Source organism: Podarcis melisellensis, assembly GCF_964234715.1.
Source record: "Podarcis melisellensis genome assembly, chromosome: 14".
Lineage (NCBI taxonomy): Eukaryota > Metazoa > Chordata > Lepidosauria > Squamata > Lacertidae > Podarcis > Podarcis melisellensis.
Window position 1 is genome coordinate 28587212 of NC_138546.1, and position 12687 is coordinate 28599898.

The 12687-nt window shown below is 41.9% G+C and overlaps 1 protein-coding gene across 1 annotated transcript; it reads right to left on the reverse strand.

Moving 5' to 3' along the window:
• Nucleotides 1-335: 335 nt before the first annotated feature.
• Nucleotides 336-11756, reverse strand: PDCD7 (programmed cell death 7). Its single transcript, XM_081888631.1, has 6 exons — nucleotides 11157-11756; nucleotides 6460-9979; nucleotides 4513-4651; nucleotides 3186-3422; nucleotides 2050-2137; nucleotides 336-1582 (listed from the first exon to the last, which is right to left on the reverse strand). The coding sequence occupies exons 2-6, from the start codon at nucleotides 7360-7362 to the stop codon at nucleotides 1465-1467; spliced, it is 1485 nt and encodes a 494-aa protein (XP_081744757.1). The 5' UTR covers nucleotides 7363-9979; nucleotides 11157-11756; the 3' UTR covers nucleotides 336-1464.
• Nucleotides 11757-12687: the final 931 nt, after the last annotated feature.

Genomic DNA, 12687 nt, shown 5'->3' on the forward strand with positions numbered 1-12687 from the left:
AGAATGTGAAATGCTCTTTATTTTTTTAAAGTACAAATAAAATTCAACTGAGTTTTTATTACTTTGTACTACAAACAATTCTTGACAATGTTTCACATTGCATTAGGGTCTTCCCTCCCCTAATCACAGGCACTTATGCAACTTTGTTTTAAAGCACAAAAGAATAAAGAAAAAAGTCCCTCAAATTTTATGTAACATTTTGGTGGATATTTTTGTAACAAGATGCTAAATTTAGTATCAGAGGTCAAGTTACACTGAAATGTTTGGGAAAGGCTGTTTTCTTTCCTCTGAACTAAAGATTCAATTGATACAGATATCGTAGCCTATCAACGTATCATCAGAGTTGTATTCTGTCAACAACTTTTTTTTGTCAATGACAGTTCCACAATGTTCTGTAACCTTGAAATAACAGGGGCCATGGAGAATATGTTACTATGCTAATGACGTTTATTTTACAAGGTTTGTAAACATTAGATGTTCAGGCTTTTTGGTTCACAGGAATTATTTATGCAACAGCAAACCGATATTTGACATTCTATTAAATTAACACAAATACCCTAACTTGTATCGCTTCTCTAGTCTTCTTACTTTAAGAGATGATAGAAAAAATGCTTTCCTGAGTATGTACATCTTATATACACATTAAAAAAAATTAAGGTGCAAGTTGCACAAAAAACAGCAATGATGCTATTAATTCTCTCCACGTTGCTTCATCTTAGTGTTTTAGCTTTTAAAACCACTACACCAAACTTGCAAGGAGGCGATAATTAACCACATCTGTCAATTCACTTAAGTAACAGCACATAAGACCAAGATAAACACGGAGGCAATTTTTAAAATGAGAGTTCAAAAAAGAGCTGAAACTTGAGAACCCGGATATGGCTCGAAAGAGTTCAATGACAGTCTTTGATGTTGCTTCAGGATTATTACCTGATTTCCCATGAAATATCAGAACATTAAAAACACATGCAACAATATTTAGCAGCTGTTTTAAGTTATATGGCCCTGTGATTGTATTTCACCTCAGCAGGATGCAGTTAATGACACAGGTTCTCAAGTTAGGTTTTGTTGCTACACATGCCCATGACAAATTAATTTCTCTGCTATAGACCCCGTTGTCCAGAAATAATACATTTAAAGATTCTAAGGAAAAATGTCCTGCTTTTAAAGTTCGCAGGAGCAGATAATATGCAATGCTGTTGTAATTAAATTCCTCCAAACAGTGTTTTAAAAAACAAGATCTGAAGCAAAACTCTGCCAGTGGAACTAAGCAGAGATTCACATTTCTGGAATACAACATTTTTGGGTGGCAGTATTTGTCTTCTGAAACAGCTGTTGAATATTCATCTTATGTATTCTGTGCCCTTGCTTTATTAGAAAAAGATTCAGAGTTTTTCAAGTCCAAAGGAATTAATGAAGTACGCTTTATCACTTGTGTTGCTATTGTTTTAGACTCTGAACACATCATCCAACAGCTGTAGCCCAGATGTCACTAGAAGGTTGACAGGGAATGACCCATCCTGGTGGGATAAAGTTTCCTTCAGGATGATCTGTAGGCACCAGGTATCGATCCCATTCATGCCTTAAACATAATAAAAGTTAGTTATGCAACATATTGAGTACTGTGTTCAATCCCTCTGAAATCTTAATTTTCTACCATCAACTTAAGTGTTGATGTGAGTTGGGGAGATGAGTGCAAAGCACTGTGGCCACCCAACGGATCCTTGTCAGTGGACAGCATTAGACATGTTTTGTACTGTCCACTACTACAGTATCTCCAAGTACCTCACAGGGGTACATGGCATCCTATAACTTTTAGGGAAGTAACGGCATGGCTCTTGGGAGACCCAGTAAAGCAGTCTCTTATTCTTGGGGATGCCACTATCTGGGTCCAGCAACAGTTTTGCTGACTGCAACTTGAACAGTAACTGCTACAACAAATATCTGATAGGAATTAATACTACACTACAAAGTAAAAAAGCAGGTAAGTTTCAAGATTTGACAAAATTGTTACAGCTTTATTTTTACTACAACACTGCTTAAACTTACCTGATCTGGATAAGAGATGGCACAGAATACTCAGCCTGCAAATAATACTGTGTGAAGGGCTCCAAAAGGTGGGCAAGGGGAAATTCCTCTGTAAAACAGGATAATAATTAAGAAAAACAAGTACCGTGAAAAACTACCAGACACAGAAGCATATTCCAAGAATGTAAGCCATACATTATTTGCTACTGAGAATACTAAAACTGACTGTTACAATACCGTTACATAAAATCCTAACTGGACATGTTGATAGAAACATAGGGATTGCATAAATATATTAAAAATCAGGGAGTAGCTCCCATCATTTTATTTTATAACTCTTTGCAGTTCAAATATTGCCTACTGAGATCAAGCAGGTGCCTTCAATGTACTATTTCTGGTGCCTGCTAAAAACATTCTTGTTTAGACAAATCTACCCAGCTGCTTGAAGTAATTTTAATATGTTTTAGTATTTTAACTTTTGCATGTTTTAAAATATGGTTGTGAATTTTTCTCGATTTTATCGTTGTGCCTTTTTGTAAACAATCAAGAAGTGTATAAACTTTATGAAATAAAATAAACAATTAAGATTTAAACATAAACTATCTCTGGTGTGGGTTGATAGCTGGAGAATACGCCTGCATTGTAAAACAAGCACTTGGGACTGTATCCAACATTTTCTGTCAGCTACTGTGAGTGGATGAGTGAGTTTTAATGTTATGCAACAGAAGAATCCAACACAAGTGTTTCACTAGCAGAAACACACTGTGCAACAGACTGCACAATTTGATAGCAAACTGCTTATGTATTATCTTGCGCAACAATGATCAGTTGGTGCAAAACATTTCACCAGTGGGACAAGTACAGTGGTACCTCAGATTACAGATGCTTCAGGTTACAGGTGCTTCAGGTTACAGACTCTGCTAACCCAGAAATAGTACTTTGGGTTAAGAACTTTGCTTCAGGATGAGAACAGAAATCGCGCAGAGGCGGCAATGGGAGGCTCCATTAGCTAAAGTGGTGCTTCAGGTTAAGAACAGTTTCAGGTTAAGAACGGACCTCCGGAATGAATTAAGTTCTTAACGCAAGGTACCACTGTATAACTTTAACTTAGCACTACACTGAATACAACCCCTGAGCAACAATAGGCTGAAGGTTACCTGGATCCCCAAACAGTTTTGAATCCATTTCCCGCTTCTGCTGCAGAAGTTTCTCCTTTTCCCGCTTCAGCTTCTTTTCCATTTCTCTTTTCCTTTCCTCTTCCTGTTCTCCTTCCAGCATAACCCGCAGAGCTCGTTCTTCGGCTTCATAGAGTTCAGTGCGTGTTTTTATCAATGCTCTTAAGCTCTGGACTTCATTCTCGAAGGCTTCATCTGCAGCTGGGGGTGGACAAACACCTGCAGCAAAAAACAGAACAAAACCCACAACCCACACCAGATTACTTGACTTTTCCTCCACATACTGATCCAGAACAGTGAAATACATGTAAACAAGAGAATCGAAGCATCCCTATTGGTGAGTAATCTTGCTCTGAGGTGGCATCCTCACGCATTCTATCTCACTTGCTTTTAACAGGGTGGTCAGTTGCTTGGGTGAGTATTATTTCTCTCTCCCTCCTCTCCCCAATTGCATGTTTTTTCACTGTTCAAGGACAGAGGAGGAACAAGGTACAGCAGCTTACTCCACTAAAATATGGTATTTAGGAATTTTACATTTTATTATATAGCCCCGAAGAAAAATGAACACTTAACACAACAACATGGAACATAAAAAACAAACCTGTAGAAGCACCTGTGTTTGAGTTTAAAAAAACCAGATAAGCAAATGCATATATTGCACAGTAAAATACAAACTACGTTGAAGAGAAACTGGACACTTGTGTTTATTAACTGGTTTCTTCACTGCCACCTAAGTAGACCATCTGTGAATTCCTCAAGTGGACATATTGATCTGGCATTTGTGTGTCAGCTTCTTCATTGTCAATGAAGGAAATAGCCTTGGGTCTCTTGAAGTTCTCAAATAGCTTGCTAACTTTTTCATTATTGCCGTATTCTACAGCTCTTCATACCGGAGTTGAAGAATTAGTCCAGCTGCATCTTTTCAATGCTGCGTAATAACAAGGTGTGTTGACATTAGCATTCAGCATAATAGGTCACTGGAAGAGGCATCCCTTATGTTGGGTATTTATGACAAACATTTGCAAAAAACAAATGCTTCAGAAGTTCTAATGGTTTCAGTGCCTTACAGATGCTTTGAGTGCACTTCGTCCGGGGCAGGATGCTATGCTTTTAACCAAATATTTGTTTTAACAATACAAGTCTTCCAGGACATAATTTATATATTGAACCATATTTTATAAACAATACATAAGCAATACAAGCCCGACTGAAATGTTGGCGCCATTATACAAATAGCTTTCCAGCTATGTTTCAGCATATATGTAAGTAAGGAATATAAAAAGCACATGCAATTCTGAGTCATGTTTACCTTTCCTCGCTGCTGCTTCTTTTCTTAGTTTCCTAAGCTTTTCTAAGCCACGCAGGATTTCTGCCATACGCTTCGTGTCTGCTTGTTTTTTCCTTACTTCAGATAACACACTGTCTGCAGCAGCTTTAAGTTCTTGTTCCTATATGGGCAAAAATATGAATAAAGGAATTAAGAACACATGTAAGAATGTAAGAGAACAATGGCAGACCTAGGTAGGTTCATCTAGTCCAACACCCTGTGTTCACTGGCTACCCAGATCCTTCAAAGCCCACAAATAGGCCAATAAGGAAAGAGCCCCTCATCACTGTTTGTCTCAGTAACTCCTAGGGGGTAAACACAGCTCATGGCAGACAGCTGTCAACAGATCCACCCTCCTTGAGTTTGCCTTCTCACTTACAGTGACATACCTATTAGTTAACACCTGGCATTAAAAACAGATGCTTGGGCTCAATTTGCTGCAAGCTGTGGCAGCACTCATAGGTTTCTTTTCTAGAACAGGATACTGCCTATAGTCCGAGATTGTCATGAAACTACTTATATCTACTAGACTCAAAAACAGTTACCAATGATGATTAGGCAATCTTCATGAGACACCTGCTTGCTATGCCTCAGGTTTTGTCCCCAAGTTTCAGGGTCCCACATGTTTTCTTGGGATTTGTAGGGAAAGGATAAGAATCTCATTGTGAAAGGCCAAAAAAGGGGAGTAGCCTATTGTCTTCAGCACCCATCACTGTAACAGTTTGAATGAATGCAAAAACAAGTACACATTTGTGCACCAAGAATGCTATACAATAATATGTTGTTGTTGTTTAGTCATGTCCGACTCTTCGTGACCCCATGGACCAGAGCACTCCAGGCACAATATGTAAATGGTACTGACTGGCTCCAGTTTTCCCCTTGGATCCATTTTATTGTTCAGCAAGCTTCACTTCTTACCTACTAGACTCTACCCTGTGATTCACTAGGGGCTGCCCTTTGCTCCTGTCCTACAAACCTCCATCCCCTGATATAACCAGCACTAACCCTCAACTCCCAAGCTCCACCCCTGTCTTAGGAGAACTGACAATCCTTACTCTGAGTGTGTCTCAACTACAAAGCACAACTGCTCCTCAAAATGAACTGTAATCCACTTGTCACTGGAGAGCAGTCTTTGTTAAATATACATTTGGAGCAAACATGTAGATCAAGGGTCTAGAGCATGTAGCCCACCAGTACATTTTGTGCATCCCATACAGGGTTGATAGTAATCCCAGGCACTTGCCAACCTCAGGCTTCCCTGAATCACTTGCTCCAGGCTAAGCACAAACATGGAGTGAACCAGCAGTGAAGAGATGGTGCTGAAACTGTGCTTTGTGTTTATGCTGTTTGCCAACTGGGACTCATGATTCCAGCTCACTGCTCAGTGTACAAAGACGACCCTGGAAGGGTTTGAATTGTGACACATGCACATCAGTGTAGAGAATAACAATATTCTCTCTCTAGAGAGTACAGATTCAGCAGGCAGCTTATTTCAACACCAACTGAAAACCTTTGGGCTTATTCAGTCAGTGAAGAATATACCTTTCCAAAATAGCTGATTTGAAACTTTTTTGGGGGATGACTTTATTTGAATGGTTTTATGTATAATTGCTGTTAACCATGCTGCTATTTTTATTTAATTATAAATAAAATAATTATTTAGCACTATTAATGTGGCTAATAAAACGTGTTTAGTGTTCAAACAATTCAGTTTACTATTCCCTGCAACAACCCAGTAACGCAGGGTACTATCTCAACACTGCAGGTGGATGAGAACAACAGGGGTTTGCCTAAAGCAGAGAGCCTGGTGCCCTCCTATGGACTACAACTCCCATCAGCCCCTGCCAGCACGGCAAACACAGCCAATAAATCCCAAAGCACCGACTACCCTGGGGGGAATTCGTGGGCATCCCTCAAAGCGCAACCCACCCGGTGCCTCTCCTCAACTTCCAGGGCGCGCCTGGCCCGCCAGCTCTCGATCCGCGCCTCCCTCTCGGCCTCGCGGGCCGCCTCCTCCTCGCGAGCGGCCCGCGCCTCCTGCCTCCGCGCTTGGCGCCGCAGCCTCTTCTTGCGGCTCTTCTCCGCGTGGCGGCGCAGCTGGGCCAGGGGAGCCTCCGCCGCTGCCTCGACCCGCAGGGGCCGCACCACCTCCCGCAGCTCCGCCAGCCGGGCCTCGGCCTCCGCCACTTCCTCGGCCTCGGCGTGGTCGTCCCGCCGCCGCCAGGCCCCGCACAGTGCTGTCACCTGCGCCACCAGCCGCAGCGCCTCCGCCGCCAACGGGCCCGCCTGGCTGGGCTTCAAGCCGCACGGCTTCGGGGGAGAGGCGGCGGCGGCGGCGCCTTCGGTGCGGCGGCAAGCCAAGAAGCGGCTGAGCCATTGCTCGCTCTCGTCGCCGCCGTCGCCTCGCCTCAGGCCGCCGGCTGAGGCAGCAGCGTCAGGCCCGAGCCTTGGCTTCTCCCCGGCCACGAAGGGCAGCGCCTCGGGCCTCCACTGAGGCGAGGGCCGCTCCGGAGGCGGGAACCTTGGCTTCTCCCCGGCTATGTACGGCGGCGCCTCGGGCCTCCATTGAGGCGAGGGCAGCTCCGGAGGTTTCTGCTGCTGCTGCTGCCACGGAGGAGGGGGCAGCGGCGGCCGGAATGGCGGCGGGTAAGCGGGGGCAGGAAGGCCTCGGCCATCCGCCGAAAAAGGCGGAAACGGGGAAAGAGGAAACTGAGGGTGGTGAGGCGGCGGCCCGCCAAAAACACCCTGCGGAGGAGCCCCCGTCGGCGGGAAGTAGTGGGGCTGAGGGGGCCTCGTGAAGGATGAGGGAAACGGCGGCGGCTGTTGCGACATCTCGCCCCCTCACGCCTCAAGAGGCCTACTTAGCAGAATGGGACGCTGTCTCTCTCGCCTTCGGACATCGCTTCCGGTTTGAAGCGGAAGTGACGGCGAGGAGAGCGGCGCCCCCTGTAGGTTGGGAGGAATCCGACATCTATCGGCTACTGATTTTAAACTTCAGCTCCCATCAGCCGCACCGGGGCCGGAATGTACTAGCAGCCTTTTAGGAGCATGGCAAGTTATGCTGCTTTGCCCCCAAGCACCACACACACCGCGTCACCTTAGTGCACTCCTTACCCCCCACCCCCCAGACCTTAAAGCATTTTACCTATGCTGTATTCCTAGCCTAGAATGGTATGCTCAGTTGCAATTACTTCAATAATGGACAACCTAAAGCCCCTTATTTCTGTGAGATTTAACATTCTGTGAAACGCACAGGAGAAGCACTACCAGAAATCTGGGAGGAACAGGTAGTAGATATGGAATGCTGCAATTATTATTATTTTTAAACCACGGGACACCTAGTTTGCTTCTCCTGCTCCAAACCACATGGGTTTTAAGAAACCATTAATGTCTGTGTGCTCTTAGAGGCCTTACACCAGTTTCTAGTCTCATTGCCTAGCAGCCTGCAACTTCAGAATTAAGAAGAATCATTCATAACAAGCTTGGGAAGGATTACGAATCAAGCAGCAAGTTGCTACACCCACCCAACGCACTTGGTGGCCAGTGTCAAGTTTAAAAAAATATTCTATCAGTGTGTAAATGGAACCTAGTTCAGCAAAACTTTTATAAGCACACCTCAACATGAAGAAAGGACATCAAGCTTTTAGGTACAGATTTTAATTTCAGAAATGAATCAAAAACATACACGTCCTTTTGTGTTTTTACAAATACTTTACTAAAGGATCAAGTTAACTTTTAAAACAAAGCAATCTTTGCTTTGCTAAAAGATTTAAAATAACAAGATGCAGACCGGCGTTTTAAGCTTATAACTTAAATAAGAATTTTGTGCAAACAGTGACTACTGATTACATGAAAAATATTATACAATTATATGCTACTTTCTTGTGCCTCTTAATGTTATAAGAAGGTAGGCTGGGAAAAATACCTGGCACCAAAAAACTGATGCATGATGGTTCCAGTACGTTCAATAAAAAGTACTATATTAAAATATTGGCATAGAATTTTCTATATTCTATGGTCTATTTCTTCCTGTAAACCTTTGTTCTGTCAAAAAAAGGTATAGCAAGTTCCTGGTTCATCTGTTCTCGTAATATCGATTTTTCTCTCCAAAACCTACATGTGATATTTAATCAAGGTAAGTAAAAATGAATGAACCCTTTGGTATTATATCCAATTATTTTTAATACATTACATTAAGTTTTTAGTAAAGTGGGGCAGTTTGCTCTAAAATAAGGTCAATCCACAACCTGTTTATTCTAGAGCAATCCCACTGGTTTGACCAATATGGAGTTTGGGGACCAGAAAGTACTGTCCTAAATCTTTCATATCCAGTTTTTAAGGGCAGTATTCATTGAAAGTGAAACAAGTACCTCTAGCACCCACTGCATTTAAAGAAGAAAATATATTTAGTGCATACTGAATGGTCTTTCAAACAAAAGTAGATTCAAAATATTTCTGTGTTATGTTTCCCTGCTCAAATTGTGTAGTATAATTATTGTAAAATTCCTCAACTATTGACAATACCTGAATTGCACTCTAGAACTGAAAAAGCTAGGGCTGAGCTGAAAGTTATTCAGAAAATGCATTCAGTAGAAAAAAGGAGCTTTTGAGGGGGCCTCATGTTTCCTCAAAATCTTTTCTTTTTTTGTACTGGTTCACAGTTTGAAAAATAACCTTCCCATTGATCCTAGTAACAATGATGTTGCCATGCAGCCAGATTTTTGTCGTATGATGGGAAAAAGCTATTTCAATGTATTAGCATTGTTTGACCGCAGTGACTGTTGTCACACAGGCATGTAGCTGATCAGATCTGGCTATGTCATTGCTACTAGGATGAAATCTAAATTGGAACAAAAAAATGGCACCAGCTGCAGCTGACTGAAGTTGAGAAAAGAGGGTTGCAATGGTGCACTGCTGCCTTCATCAAACTGTAGGATACAGTGCAGGATTTGTATGTGTGTATGTTTTGGAGGGGGTGCATTAACGCGTCATTGCTCCCAGTGGTAATAAATGGCCAAAAAAGTGCCCCAAAGGAGAAAGGGGTGAATTTTACAAGGGGAGTCCACCTTTTCAGCTCAGCACTAAAAAAGAGAGCATTTTTTAAACTGAACAAAATATAATATACATTTCATTTCTGAACATTATGTCGCTGAAGTCCAAGTGTCCACCAAAAAAAATAAATCAGTGTGATGTTACGCAAAATACTTGATCTGATTTCCATTAGCGCTGCCAACATTTCCTGAACATGTATCATATTCAGGAGAGATCCAATGTTATCAAATAGGCTAAAAAGCCGGATGTGGTCTTAAAAACAAAATCCCCATTAAGTGCATTTTCTGCAGAGTATTCTGACAGCATTTAATTGTTTGCAGCATCTGCTTGGCGAGCCCAGTTTTCTTCTTCTACTCCTGAATCGTATTCTTCTTCAGAAGCATCTTTAGCTGGAGCCCTGCAATTAAACACAAGTAGGATCAAATACAGTGGTACCTCTGGTTGCGAACGGGATCCATTACGGAGGCCCGTTTGCAACATGAAAAGCCCGCAACCTGAAGCGCCGTATCTGCGGAGGTGCTTGGCGTGATTTGGCGCTTGTGCGCATGCGCGAAACGTGATCTAGTGCTACTGCGTATGCGCAAGCAGCAAAACCCAGAAGTAAGCCTTTCCGGTACTTCCAGGTCGCTGCGGGGAGCAACCTGAAAAAAGGTAACATGAAGCAAATGTAACATGAGGTATGACTCTACTTCCATGTAATGTCTAGAACAGGGAGCCATTTCAGCCCAGCTGAACTTCTGATACTGATCCCCAGGACCACAATGCATCTTTACCTCCCAAATTATATTCTATAGTAGGGACGTTGTAAACTGTCATGTACTGAATCAGATTGTTGGTTCACTGACTGGCAGCAAAGGAAAAAGGGAGTCTGCATGCAGAAACAATGGCTCTTTCTCTGAGTACTTTTAGCAGAAGAGCAGCAAATAAATAATTATTAAAAGAAAATTGCTACAAATTAGGTGGAATTGCTGTTCAAGAAGAATCGATCTACTGGTCCCTTGGACTAAGGAAAGAATGATGAGTTCTGTGGACCGTTGCCTTGAAAGTCCATTAGAAAATAAGAAATGAAATGGCAACTTAAGTCTGCATTTCTTGTAATCTTTTTATCCTAGCGACGCACACCAGAAATAATGGACTCAAACTGAAGCAGGAGGCCTGACTGGATGGTCACCTATGGTTACTTCCTACTCTAAATTTAAAGTATGTCCACCACTGTAGGTAAAGTATGCTGCTCTCTGAAGGCTTATTGCTTTTTACCCCCCCCCCACATTATTAAAATTAGTGTTCTTTCAAAAAGTCAGCTTTCAGTAAGATTCCTGCTTCCAATTGGCCTAATGAAGCCTCTTTCAAATGCATAAATCTGGCCTTTGACTTGAAAATACAAAAATGTGAATGTTTATTAGCCATTTTGTTCAGCCAGTTTGTGTTAAATGCTAAGCAGCCTTCTACTGTAAAAGGTAGCTTTAAAATATAACTGGAATTTTAAAAAGTATCTAAAATAACTCTGAAAAAAAGTAATTGCGAAAAAGTGTTTTTGCATCAAACCCAATCTAGTGTTGGAAACCAGACATTACCTGACGTATCCTGGATCCTTCTTTCCTTCCACAACATCTTTGTCAACCTCCACACATACAATGTCAGAATTGGGTACTTCAAACATGGGTTCCAGCAGTAACTTTTCCTAAAAGGTAGAAGGATAAGCATCAAGATTTTGCTCACACAATCCCTCTTCCAATGAACACCTAGCAATAGACACTTTGCTACAACCACTTGTCTGCCTGAAAGAGGCATAGGGCAGTAGCCAACCAAGCTACTATAGTAAACCTATTGAAATTAATGGACTTTAGTATAATGTTCATTCATGTCCACATCTCTACTTAGTAGCTGAATAAGTTGGGAACTTAGTTGACAGACATTTGTCAGGAATCCTATCACAATGCTACTTGCCAAGGCTGCCATCAGCATAGCTACTTTCTTCTAACTCCACCTTAAAAACAAGGTGGAAGGGCTGTAGCTCAGTGGCAGAGCACATGGTTTGTATGCAGGTCTCATGCAGGTTCCCTAGCATCTTCAGGTAGGCATGAAAAAAGGCACCAGAGACCTGATGCCAGTCTGTATTAGCAATGCTGAGCTGGATGGACCAATGGTCTGACTTGCTGTTGAGCAGCTTCTTAAGAAATGGCAAGGTAAAACAAGTGCTTCAAAGTGGTAGATTTTGAAATCAGCATGGGTGACAGAATAGAAGACAAACATAAATGACCTATGGGCGGGATCTACTGGTAATGTTCTGTGCAAAACCCACTCGAGCTGCACAGGACCGTAGAGCTGTTGTGCAACTCATTTAAATGATGCATGTGTGGGAAGTTGTCTAAGATGCAATTACGCTTCCAGATTCCACTCTAGCCATTCCAGGCCAGCCCTGCTTCAAAGCCGCTTCTTATGCAACCTTCAGTTCTCTGCTTTGGGCCAAACATTAATTCCCTGCCAGTCTTGCTCTTCCTCCAAATCAATCTTTGTTTTTGCTTTTTCCACCTTTTTGACTTGATTACACATTTATAACTTTCCCCCTTTTATTTAAAATAAGAAGTACTTAGTCAACAAAATAAAGATCCAGAATACAGTCAATGAGAAAAGCAACTTCCACCACGATGGGAAGAGAATTAGCACCACCATTAATATGCTTTTGATTTCACTACTGCATAGGAAGACTCCATTTGTTTGCAAAAAGATTGCATAAGATATGAACTTCCTCATAATGCCCATATTCATTTTCCAATAACATCTTTGTCTAATACTAGTCTTGTAATTTTGGTATTTAAGAACCCCAGCATTAGGTGAATACATACTGCTGTTATAATAATAAAGCAGCTGCTCTATAGCTTCAGACACCATTCTTTTTAGTACTGTTAACAAATATTTTAGTGTCTAAACTCAGTCTTTCTTCCAGAACATGTAGAACTATCACATGGCACGGTCTCTTTGGGACTGAATAATTTTAGATTGCTAGGAAGGCTTTGCAAGTTGGAAAGTCTTTAGGTAGCATGGGCTAGGCTGGAAATGTTCTCCCCAAGACAAAATTTCAAGCTGTAGGGAAGGTTGTTTTTG

What these genes read in the sequence shown, in the direction of transcription:
- PDCD7 (XM_081888631.1), bottom strand. Translation starts at nt 7,362, where the DNA reads ATGTCGCAACAGCCGCCGCCGTTTCCCTCATCCTTCACGAGGCCCCCT. An exon ending in AAGTTGAGGAGAGGCACCGG is followed by an intron (nt 4,652 to 6,459) that starts GTGGGTTGCGCT and finishes TTGCCCATATAG; the next exon opens with GAACAAGAACTTAAAGCTGC. An exon ending in AAAACTGTTTGGGGATCCAG is followed by an intron (nt 2,138 to 3,185) that starts GTAACCTTCAGC and finishes CCTGTTTTACAG; the next exon opens with AGGAATTTCCCCTTGCCCAC.